The following is an 11801-nucleotide window of genomic DNA, read 5'->3' as shown; positions in this document are numbered from 1 at the left end:
CATGCGCCAGAAACACCTTCGTCCAGTCTCCATGTGTCGTCACGAGCCGTGGCATATGGACACACAACTCTCCTTCACGCCATGCCTCTACCGCATCGCGAACTCCAGTCATACATTGAGCCAACGCAAACCCTTAACGTTCTCAATCATGGGAACTCTTGACTTCCTCGACTTTCTTTGACCCGACTTGCTTCCAGTTGGTGCTTAACGAGGTTCCGTTACTCTCGTAGAAGCTTTTAGCCATCGCTCTACGTGTGTCGTCGTCCGACATGGCATAAAGCTTCTTGAAGAATCCGTCCACCGCATCGCCCCCGTCGTACTCCGAATCATAGTCACTATCTTGATCTGCACGAGTGTCGGAAGTGCTGGCAGGCTTGTCTTTCGAAGGGTCATCAGGACTGGATTTGCCCGTCTCTTTCGACTTTGGCTTGCTTTCCTGCTTGGCTCGTGCGTGGAGTTCGTCGGCGAGTTTATCCCAGTTCTTTGGGCCATGGCGGGAGGAGGTTGGGTACGAAGGGGGATTGTCCTTCACCACAGTTGGTTGTGTAACTGCCGTGGCCGACGAGGAAGTGTTTGTTGACACTAACGTTGGCTTTCGCTCACCTCCCACTGACCCTGTTTCGTTATCTGCTTCGGAAGACATTGGTTTTAGCGGCGCAACGCCTTCCAGCTCATGCCACTTCCCCGATTGCGCTTTCTTCAGCGTCAACTCGATCTTCGTTGATAGAACAGCGTATCGGCTTTGAGATGGATCGATGAGAGCGAAGAGCGGGTCGAGTGTGAATTGAAAAGTGGAGGACGGGTTAGACGGGTGGGGGAAGGAGACAGACACAGAGTCTTCCTGAATATTTATCTCACAGGCGTCTTTGGGGACATTTTTCGCGTACAGTGTCAGAGTGACTGTTTGGGTAGATTGATACCATTCGTGTCGAATCTTGAATGGAGCAGCGGTGGGTTTTGTCTCATCGTTGTCCGGCTTGGTGGTACCAGTGGTATCGGCAGCGGCGTCGGGAGCGGTCACCTCGACGTCTTTGTCTTTGTCGAACTTGAAAGATCCATCCGGATTTAGTTGTGTCTTAAGCCACTCCTTCATTTGTGTCTCACTAGGTAGGTCGGTCGCTGGATATTCCTTCACCGACGACACCCTCTCAGACTCGGGAGCATCTTTCAATTTCCCATCCAGCCTATTTAGCCACATCTTCCCCTCCATCTGTGCAGATTTGGTCGTTCTCCATTTCTCCATCATCTGTAAAACTGCTTTGGCATCTGCGTACCGTCCGAGGCCGTAGAGAGCCACGAGTCGTCGCTGTTGTGCAGCCTGGATCTTCTCCCTCTTTTCACGTTTCTTGGCAAGAAGAAGGGCATACTCTGCATCTTTCAGAGCGAGGTCATAACGGGGTGGCGAGAGACGTGTGAATACGAGCGACCGCTGGTGGAAATAATCCGGGGAGTAAGGGTGGTCGATGAGCGCGCGAGTGTAAAGCGACACAGCAAGGGGAAAGTCCTTATCCTCGACAGCAGCGGCACCTCGAGAGGCTAGATCCATGTTGTTGGTATTGTTATTATGGACAGAATGAATACATCGGGATCGAACTGTGGTTGAAAAGAACAATACGAGGACAACAGAATGTCCGAGAATGTCGTCCTCTTCGAAGCCTTAACTCCGCATACTTTGCTTATATCCGATGCAGGTGGACCTCTTCACAATCCCGCCAAACGCACATGTGGCTTGACAATGAACTTCCTTGTGTGGACGCAGCACACACGACAAGACAGGACTCGGCCTGTGAACGCCAGTCGTGTCGGAAGCCTCGCTTGTGAGAGGCCTCCCCTCCTCGATCCTCTATGCTCGAGACATCTTACAACGTGAGGGAAACAGGTTGAAGAATGGCAAATGCGACTTTGAAGAGCGTCCCACCTACTGTCCGAAGACAGCCATCATGAGCAATCGCTTTTATGTGTGTTCACTCGCATGCCTGATCTTGGACAATAACTAACGACTGCGTCAGTTTGGCGGCTCTGATTCGGGCTCAGATGCTGATGACAACGATGCCTCTCTTCCATTCCCCAAGCCATTGGAGCGTTCTGCGTTCCTCGCTCCAGACTTTGACGCCGCAACCTTTTTGTCGAGTCTGTCCAATCGATTCCAGACTCTTGAAGACCTGCAGACAGAGCTGCGGGAACTAAGCCAGACGCTCAACAAGGAACTGGTCGATCTAGTCAACGACAATTATCAGGATTTCCTTGCGCTGGGAAGCACGCTGTATGGCGGCGAAGAGAAGATAGAGGACATTCGACTTGGACTGTTGGGGTTCGAGAAAGACATAAAAGCAGTCAGAGAAAAGGTTGACGCAAGAAGGAGTGAGGTGGCGGAGTTGCTGACACAGAAAAAGGCGCTGAGACAAGAGGCGAGCATTGGACAAGCATTGCTCGAGATTGCGGAACGCTTAGATCTACTCGAAGACAGGCTCGAAATCACGGTACCGACTACGAAGCTGTCCGCACCCAATGTTAAAGATGGTGACGGCGAGCAGTGGGGTGAGGAGTGGATTGGAGAAACGGCCACCAACGACATTGACGAGGCATTCAACTCGGATGAGGCTGATGGCATCCCTTCCAGATTGAAGCACACGACTGACGAATATCTCATCTTGAAACAACTGGCGAGCAAACACAGTCCACAGCACCCTTTCCTCTTAGCCCAAGAAGGTCGAATGCGCAAGATTCAAGAGATCTTACTCTCCGACCTGGAAATGACCATCAAACAGGAAACCGAGGTCAAGAAGAAACAAAAATTATTACAGATACGCGGTGCTGTTGAAGAGTGATGTACCCGAGTGGGTGCTTGCATGCAGAAGAGCAACTCTTTTTCATCCTTTGATACCTGTACGCCGAGCCTGATGTATACCCCCAGTACCAAGACACTGAAGAATGAACGGCCCTTTCAAACAACTGCCAACTGTTGGGGAGTAGCAGCTCCCGGTGCTGGCCTGTAGAAATCCCCATTCAGAGAAAAGCCAGGGGAATTCGTGGAGCTCAAAACCACCTCGTAGATCTCCTTGACAATCTGGTCACTCAGGGCGGCCGCGTCTTTCTTCACTGCATTGACGTATGCCTTTACGTTGTCCCGCAGCTGTTCCGGTGTAAAGCTCAGTCTTCCCACTGCCATCCTTACCACGCCTTGTCTTTCTCTATACGTGCTGCCACCCATCATATTCCTCACAGCAGGCCCCGGATTCGACACAACAGAGCCCATCTTGACATTGGGCATGAGACCCCTTGGTCCCAATATCCTCGGTATCCCCTCTTTGTTCATCTTCTGTAAGGACTCGGGCACGGCGATGCACCGATCAAAGTCGATTTTGCCAGCTTTGATTCGTTCAAACACTTCCTCTTCCCCAATGATATGGGCGCCGGCTTCTCGCGCTCGTTGCGCTGCAGTTGAGTCGGGAGGACAAATCACCGCGATTTTTATGTCTGTTTTGACAGGGTATGGGAGACGGATCGCATTGCGAACCACGGGGCCATCCTTTTTGGTGCGGAGTTTGATATGAATGTCATATTTTGGCGAGTCGGGCTCGCGGCCAATTTCGAATGCTTTGATATATCTGTGACGGGTCAACAATGCCCTTGATCACGTCGGATAGCAAGTCTTCGCCTACCTCATTGCTTCGCACAGAGTGAATTGCTCAATGTCTTTGAGGTTATATTGCTTGTACGCTCTATGCTTCTTCCTCCTTCTCTTAATCTTCTCCCTTGCAGCCTTTTCTTTGTCTGATAAAGGGCGAGAACCGCCCACTGCGGACAGGACTGGGGCAGAGGAAAAGCCTCGAGCAGCTGTTGCTATGCATGGCGTCGATGCACGTGTCAGGAATGGAGCAAGGAAGGAAGACGTCGTAAGACGACACAGTCTTTTCGTAGCCATCGAGAGGCCTCGAGAAACGTCCATGGTTAAACAAGGAGCAAGCCAAATCAATGGCTACTTGGGACGAATTAATGTCTAACAAGTCTCTGCAGCTCCCGTCTGGGACAAGAAGGCTGGCGAATGGAACACTAGCTTGGCGGATTTGTCAGGTTTGTGCAAGGCTGATTCACTCCGTGTCCCCGCTCAAAGCCTGTGCAGAAATATCCAGACACCGCAGTCAAAATGACTCAACTTTTGCCATAAGATAGTCGCTTCTCCCCTGTCTACCTCGTCCGCTAAGTATTCTTCACTCTCACCAAGCGACTCCTTAATATGGCGACCAAAAATGCGCCCAAGGCCAAGAAGGCCCCAAAAATCAAGCAAATGGAACTACCCAATGCCGCCGCAGGCGTAGTCACTCGATTCCCTCCAGAGCCTTCAGGATACCTTCACATAGGGCACTCGAAAGCTGCTCTACTCAATGACTACTTTGCTCACATCCAGTATCCGGGTGGCAAATTGATCCTGAGGTTCGACGATACAAACATTGAGAAAGAGAACGTTGAATATCAAGATGCGATCCGCGAGGACGTCGCTCTTTTGGGCATCAAGCCTGACGTGATCTCTTACACAAGTGACTACTTTGACCAAATCGATGAGTACTGTGTGAAGATCATTACTGCTGGTAAGGCCTACGCAGACGACACCCCTGCCGACGTGATGAGCGCACAAAGAATGGCACGTGAGCCCAGTGTTCATAGAGACGACAGCGTCGAGGATAACCTGGCAAGGTACGAGGAGATGAAAAAGGGTTCCGAAGAGGGAAAGCGATGGTGTATTCGAGCAAAGATATCCCATGCCAACGACAATGCCTCTCTCCGAGATCCTGTGATTTTCCGGTGTCCAAAAAATCAGACCCACCACCACCGAACGGGCGATAAATATAAAGCCTATCCTACCTATCAATTTGCTTGCCCAATTGTGGATTCTATCGAGGGTGTTACTCACGCTCTGAGGACGACTGAATACAACGACCAAGATGCGCAGTACAAGTGGATTCTCAAGGCTATCGATCTGCGGTCTCCTTATATCTGGACTTTTTCCAAGATTCAGTTTGTGCGCACGCTCATGTCGAAGCGAAAGCTGACAAAGCTTGTGGACGCCGGTATCGTGTCGGGCTGGGACGACCCACGCCTCCCTACTGTAAGGGGTATCCGACGTCGCGGCATGACTGTTGAGGGTCTGCGGGATTTCATGGTCAGTCAGGGACCCAGCAAGAATGTGGTCAATATGGACTGGCATACCATCTGGACCATGAACAAGAAAGTTATTGATCAGACGAGTGCACGATATACCGCAATTGACGACAAACATGTTGTTTGCAAGGTCAAAGGTCTCCCACAAGATACACCATACTCGGAGATCAAGCCCAAACACGCCAAGTACGATCTCGGAGAAAAGAAAGTATGGTACAGCTCGAGCATCATCATCGAGCAAGAGGATGCCCGGACATTCGCTAAAGACGAAGAGATTACGCTCATGAACTGGGGAAACGTGTACGTTCGTGACATCCAGTATGAGAAAACCACCGACAAAGCAGACATTGCCGACGGCGTCAACGCACTGGGGAATGTCGCTTCCCTCGAGCTCGAACTCCACCTCGACGGCGACTTCAAAGCCACGAAGAAGAAGGTCACGTGGCTTTCCAAGGACCAAGACCTCTGTCCCGTCCAACTACAAGATTTCGACCATTTGCTGTCCAAGGACAAGCTGACAGAGGAGGAGGAAGCTCATTGGGAAGACTTTCTAACACCCAAGAGCGTCTTCACCTCTACGGCGTTGGCTGACTGCAATGTCTGGGATGTCAAGGAGAACGACGTCATTCAATTTGACCGCAAGGGCTACTTTAGATGTGACAAGGCTCCAACCAAGGAGTCGAAGGGGGTCTTTTTCAAGATACCAACAGGGAAGGAATAGAATAGAATAACAGGGCAAGAGGAAGAAAAAAGCTGGATACCCGTGGAAACCAGATGAACGAGCACGAGTGATGATTTCAATGATAGAGAGGGTCTTGTCATGAACCTAGCCAAACAGCTCGAGCCCTGCGGCAGAGAACGATTCTGTGGTCGCTTCCTGGGATGCTGTGGCGTCTTCTCGAGCCTGGTCATGCTAGATAGACTGGCGATCTTCTCCTCTTGCAATGCGCAATGAGCAATTCATCCATCATCGGAGATTGTGCTTGCTTGCCATGTTGTGACGAAGGATAAGAAGGACGAACCACAAAATACAAAAGAATCTGTTTTGGAAGCTCTATAGACTTTCTAGCGGCTCCTCATCTGGAACGTCTCTTCTCATTCACACCCGGTTCTCCGTGGTCTCTGTAGATGTTCTCTCTCCCTCTCCCTCTCCCTCTCTCCCTCGCTTGTGTGACTACGCTCCTCGGACTTTCTGCGTTGCTTACGCCGCACCAACCTAACAACCTAGTCGATCTTCCTGGCTGCTCGGTGTAAAGCTACAATGCATGACTGCGCAGGATGGGTGCGGAACTCAATAGGAGATAGGTGATATAGACCGAACCTCTGTCGACCTGGGGGAGGACTCTACAACCACGCACTCCTCTCCCCGACTTTCATGCCTTCGGGCTCCCTGCCCATCCCACTCCTTCCGACGAGCACCTCACCTTTCCCCCTCTTCAAGAACATCCCGTCGCTCGGGTTTCCCAAGACGCCCGCGCCGGGCCCCTGAGCGACCTCGACGTCGCGGTTCCACTTGACCTGGCCTCTCAAGAGGACGTACCTGGGCCAGTTGGACACGCGAAATCCTTCAAAGGGAGTGTAGTCGATGCTGTGGTGCAGCATTTCGTTTGCGATTTTGATTTTTCCATCGGATGCAGTTGTTGTGGTGGTGGTGGTAGAGTGGTGCGGGGGATACCAGATGACCAAGTCGGCGTCGTAGCCTGGGGCGATACTGCCCTTTCGGCCGGAGAGGCCGTACATCTTGGCTGGGTTGGTCGAGGTGAGTTCCACAAACTTGGGCAGTGTCAGTCTCCTGGTCGGTGGGATGGATGGGTCCGGGTCCGTCGCGGCGGAGAAGAGGATGGGGAGACGGGTCTCGATTCCAGGAAGGCCGTTAGGGATCTGGGCGAACGCGGGCGTCGAGTTCGTCTTTTGCGCTTCGACCAGTGGCTTTCGCTTTCCCGCGGGATGGTGGTATTGGCTGGGAGCATGGTCGGAGGATATCACCGTGATGGTCCCGTTGTTCACGCTGTCCCAGACGCTCTGCAGGTCGGAGTCGGCGTGGCGCAGGGGAGGCGCGCAGACGTGTCGTGCGCCTGCCCATTCGTCGTCTTCGACATCCCCATGGTCATGACTGTGAACACCGTTGGCTTCGTCGATGACGGGGAATTTGGTCGTCGCTAGCCTATCCGACAGCAGATACATATAATGCGGACACGTCTCGGCGTGGATCGGCAGCATTGACTTTGATTGTGCTTTCCGTGCATGGGACAGTGCGGCAGGGCTAGACATGTGGACGATGAGGATTGGCGTGGATGTGAGGGTGGAAAGCGAGATGGCGCGATAAGTGGCTTCCGACTCCGCTATCTGGGGGCGCGCAAGGGCGTGGTATTTGGGCAGAGTATGGGAGTTTTGGAGTAGACGGGTGGTTATCCTATCGCAGCTGTCAGTGATTCATATTCAGGGTCTGTTGCCGGTCCTGAGCCGGGAAGGCATGCCTGGTAAGGTACGAGCTTTGGAATGGAGGTGATGGCAAGGTTGTGCTGGGCAGAACCAAAAGAGAATAGAACATACATATCAATCATATCGGCATTCTCAGCATGCACCATGACCGTCATTCCCACTTCTCTGCACCGCATCATCACCTCGAGCATGTCTTTATCCCCCAATTTGAACGCTGGATAGGTCATGTACAACTTGACGCTCGTGATGCCTTCTTCGTCGACCAGTCTTTTCAACTCTCCCTCATTCCCGGGATCGGGCTCGCCGTCGACTTTTGCTTTGACCGCCCGGCCTAAGATTTCGGGACTTGGCCTAGTGAGGATCAAATGGAACCCGTAATCCACATAACTCTGGCCTCTTGCACGAGTATGGTACTCTTCCAGCACGGGAAACAAACTCTCGTCCGTCCGCTGTTGAGTCGCAAACGCGAGGATCGTCGTATTTCCACCACACAGCGCCGAGCGAGATCCTGAGAGCCATTTGTCGCCAGTTGGGGCATTATCTTGGTGTAGATGCACGTGGGAGTCAACGCCCCCAGGGGTCACGTACGCGCCCTCTGCGTCGATGATCTGAGTGTTTGTATCCGCAGGAAGAGAAAAGGCAATGGCGACGATCTGGCCGGATTTGATTCCGATGCTGAGACCCGGTTGGAGGATTTCGGTGGCTGTGACCTTTGGTATTGAAAAAAGGGGGTCTTCAGCCTTGCATGGAGCTGGGATGGGAATAGACCTAGGTCACAAGGATTAAACTCACGATGGTGGCATTTTGGATGATGAGGTCAAGATCCATGGTTTTAAACCTCAGCGAGGCTGGTTAGGTATGTAAGGTCTGGCCGTGGCCTTCTTTGCTACAGACCAGGCCAAAATCTCCTCTCAATCTGATTTTCCACGAGGCGGGGTTTCTGGCGTCTCGGGCGAGGACAAAGAAGCTCAAAGGGCTCCTGGTAATCCTTCAGTAGTCAATGCCAACAGTGCTTGAGAGTACAATGACTATATCTGTGCAGGTTGCCGTTAAGTTTGGGCTTCTGAACATTGGTATGGTCATAGATCGCAATAGGGACATGAACTCGATCGATAGCTAGCGGATAAGTCCGATATGTGGTGGTGTTTTCCGGTCGAACAAAGATCTCCCGGCGGAGATGTTGGGGTTTGTGTGCGGTACACTTCTGTATCCCGCATCATGTAGAGGAGCTTCAGGTTAGTGGAAGGGGACGAAGGGTAGAACGGGAGACTATGCTCATGGCTGGGGATATTGGCCCTCTGGATCTTTCTGTCTCGCGTCATTTGATGTTGAGAATTGGATAAGAGACATTATATTGGCTCCCACAAGGTCCAAGTCCATCAGTTTGAAGCAGCCAAATATGCCATATCAAAAAGTTCACTGTAGTCTCTAGTGTATAGCCTTGTTTGACTTTGAGAAAAAGTGTTGATGTGCCATTTGTTGTCATGTCCGCCCGCCTTATGTCAGCAGCCTCGGATGCTTGGATGATGCAATTGGAGATTTTTCTTCTTCTTTGGAGCTCCTCACACTTACAACCGTCTCGCTGCTCTTTGGTTGGGGAATTTTCACAGTTCAATCTAGACACATCCGCTCCCCTTGGAAGACCCGTCGCCCTTTCCTCCATTCTCGCGCTCTCCAGCAGTGCATTGTTGTAGCCATGTCTAACGCTCTGAGGACGTCAGTGCGACGCTTCGCTACCACAGCCGCTCGTGCGGCAACTGCCGAGTCGGTCAATGCTTATGGGATCCGTCTCTCCAAAGCTCAAGGGGTGGTCGACACTCTCACCGGAGGTATTCCTCACAGACCCCTTTCAAGCCATGGATCCCAGTACTCACCAGAATCTAGCCATCGGCAACACTCCTTTGATAAGATTACAGAAGCTCTCCGCCGAAACCGGCTGCAACATCCTTGGTAAAGCCGAGTTCCAAAACCCCGGCGGCAGTGTCAAGGACCGCGCGGCTTTATATGTTGTCAAAGATGCAGAAGAGCGAGGTCTGCTGAAGCCTGGGGGCACCGTTGTCGAAGGGACTGCCGGCAACACTGGTATTGGTCTGGCACACGTCTGCCGAGCAAGGGGATACAAACTGGTCATCTACATGCCGAACACCCAGTCACAAGGCAAGATCGACCTTCTGAGACTGCTGGGCGCCGAAGTATATCCTGTTCCAGCTGTCGCATGGGAGAACCCAGAAAACTACAATTGGCAAGCAAAACGACATGCAGAGAGGCTGCTCAAGGAAGATCCCGAACACGGTGCTGTATGGACCAATCAATTCGACAATACTGCTAATCGTCTGGCACACATTGTCACGACAGGGCCAGAAATTTGGGCCCAGACCGACGGCAAGATTGACGCATTCACCTGTGCGACTGGAACTGGTGGCACGCTTGCTGGTGTGACTCGATACCTCAAGGACGTCAGCAATAATTCCGTCAAATGCTTTCTGGCAGATCCTCCCGGTTCCGTCCTCTATTCGTACATCACTTCTGGTGGCCAGCTCAAAGAAAGAACGGGCAGCAGCATCACTGAGGGGATTGGCCAAGGTCGTGTGACGGACAACCTGAAGCAGGAAGTCAATGAGCTTGACGGAGCGCTAAATATCTCCGACGAGAAGACTATTGCCATGGTATACCGCTGCTTGGATGAAGAAGGTCTATATCTTGGAGCCAGCAGCGCGCTTAACGTTGTCGCTGCGAAAGAGGTCGCGGAAAAGCTGGGACCCAATCATACGGTTGTGACTGTCTTGTGCGACGGGGCATATCGATATGCGGATCGGCTCTTTAGCGACAAGTGGCTCAAAAGCAAGAATCTGAGAGAAGCGATACCCCAACATTTGCAGAAATACGTGGTATTGCCATAGTATAGTCGGACACAACATTCAGGCAAGTCCGAACTATTTGGCGGCGAACGCCCCTCGTCATCATCTACTCGAGAATGACTGTCACGGACCACAATGATATTCTATGAATGGTCGCCATGTCTATCGAGCCAACGACAAACGAAGCCTGGTATCAGACTATTCGGTCGTGGCCTTTCCACTGCTGAACTCCTTCCGATTTCGAGAGACACTCCCAAGGATCCGAGTTCGAACGCGATAAGCCTTTGACCGTCAGGTCTTTGAAGTTCTCGATGCTCGACCTACTTTTACTGGTGCGATGACGATTCTTCCGAAGGATGCACTCTGCAAAGACGCCAGTACACTCGATCATCCAGATATCATCCATGCCGATCGGGAGATGGTGACGGTTGAAGTCGTTGATACATACTCTTCGACGGAGTATTCACCACAGCCGGCGTCATTAAACTCGGAGATACAGCCCCCGTTGCAGGTGGAGCTGTTTGAGAATGTCAGGTTAGCCAATTACCTCCAGACTCAAGAAAAGTCGTGGTGGGGAGTTGAGTATGCGCCTTAGCAGCAACTTTGATCGACAAACCGGGTTGATGGGCAGGATGCTTGTTGGGTGAGATTGTGCGGCGCCAGAAGTCGAGCAGCGTTTGCGATGGACAGGCTTGCCGTTGATGGCGGCATGGTGACAGCGAAGCTCCCGTTGAGAAGCACCCAGGGACCAGCACGACAAGGCTGTCGACCACGGATATTTCTGACAGCGAGGGGATGACGGGCTCCTTGGTGGTTTGTAGTCGTACTATGGATGAAGCCCGACGAACATAACCACGAAGTTTTGACCATCTCTCTCCCTCTCTTCCTATCATCATTCCGTTCTCCCTTAGTATCCATCACATTTACGACATTTACGATTTTACGAGGTTTAAGTACCTACTGTATGCAGTTCCCATCTCCCTCAACTCCCTTCTATCTATGTAGGCACCGACGGAACCCAACACAAACCCCCCAAGCCAAATCCGGCCCAAAAAAAGAAAAGAGGAGGAAGGAAATCCACATGCAAACGCACATCACGAAACTCAATATACCTCGTACCTAGGTATTAGGTACAAGGTACTCAACCCAACCAAAATCCCACATGCCGGGTACCAAAGTACCAAGTACCACCTAGCCATACCAGTCCCAAGTCCCAAGTCCAAACCCCCTCGCCGAAGATCGGGACGCAAAAAGAAAAAAACAAACCCAACACAAAAGCAAAAGCAAAAAAGCACCGGTCGGCGGTTTTGAGGTTGGCGGTTAACGACGGACAAAGAAATG

The 11801-nt window shown here is 51.8% G+C and overlaps 6 protein-coding genes across 6 annotated transcripts; 3 read left to right on the top strand and 3 right to left on the bottom strand.

Annotated features, from left to right (window-relative positions):
• Positions 1 to 142: 142 nt before the first annotated feature.
• On the bottom strand, positions 143 to 1546 carry AYO21_04566 (hypothetical protein; the record flags this gene model as incomplete). Its single annotated transcript, XM_022654538.1, has 1 exon — positions 143 to 1546. One exon carries the CDS (start codon positions 1544 to 1546, stop codon positions 143 to 145), a length of 1404 nt encoding a protein of 467 aa, XP_022513138.1.
• A 394-nt stretch (positions 1547 to 1940) lies between these two features.
• Positions 1941 to 2828, top strand: AYO21_04565 (hypothetical protein; the record flags this gene model as incomplete). Its single annotated transcript, XM_022654537.1, has 2 exons — positions 1941 to 1958; positions 2010 to 2828. 2 exons carry the CDS (start codon positions 1941 to 1943, stop codon positions 2826 to 2828), a joined length of 837 nt encoding a protein of 278 aa, XP_022513137.1.
• A 116-nt stretch (positions 2829 to 2944) lies between these two features.
• AYO21_04564 (ribosomal protein L1) lies at positions 2945 to 3949 on the bottom strand (the record flags this gene model as incomplete). Its single annotated transcript, XM_022654536.1, has 2 exons — positions 2945 to 3608; positions 3663 to 3949. The coding sequence occupies 2 exons, from the start codon at positions 3947 to 3949 to the stop codon at positions 2945 to 2947; spliced, it is 951 nt and encodes a 316-aa protein (XP_022513136.1).
• Positions 3950 to 4237: 288 nt separating this feature from the next.
• On the top strand, positions 4238 to 5881 carry AYO21_04563 (glutamate-tRNA ligase; the record flags this gene model as incomplete). Its single annotated transcript, XM_022654535.1, has 1 exon — positions 4238 to 5881. The coding sequence occupies one exon, from the start codon at positions 4238 to 4240 to the stop codon at positions 5879 to 5881; it is 1644 nt and encodes a 547-aa protein (XP_022513135.1).
• A 623-nt stretch (positions 5882 to 6504) lies between these two features.
• On the bottom strand, positions 6505 to 8430 carry AYO21_04562 (hypothetical protein; the record flags this gene model as incomplete). Its single annotated transcript, XM_022654534.1, has 3 exons — positions 6505 to 7573; positions 7714 to 8312; positions 8395 to 8430. The coding sequence occupies 3 exons, from the start codon at positions 8428 to 8430 to the stop codon at positions 6505 to 6507; spliced, it is 1704 nt and encodes a 567-aa protein (XP_022513134.1).
• An 868-nt stretch (positions 8431 to 9298) lies between these two features.
• On the top strand, positions 9299 to 11055 carry AYO21_04561 (cysteine synthase; the record flags this gene model as incomplete). The annotated part of the gene is made up of 3 exons (XM_022654533.1): positions 9299 to 9431; positions 9487 to 10490; positions 10756 to 11055. 3 exons carry the CDS (start codon positions 9299 to 9301, stop codon positions 11053 to 11055), a joined length of 1437 nt encoding a protein of 478 aa, XP_022513133.1.
• Between the last annotated feature and the right edge of the window lie 746 nt (positions 11056 to 11801).

Source organism: Fonsecaea monophora (genome assembly GCF_001642475.1).
Source record: "Fonsecaea monophora strain CBS 269.37 chromosome Unknown Scaff26, whole genome shotgun sequence".
Taxonomy (NCBI): Eukaryota; Fungi; Ascomycota; class Eurotiomycetes; order Chaetothyriales; family Herpotrichiellaceae; genus Fonsecaea; species Fonsecaea monophora.
The sequence above is the reverse complement of the archived record's forward strand: the minus strand, read 5'-3'. Positions and strand labels throughout refer to the sequence as shown.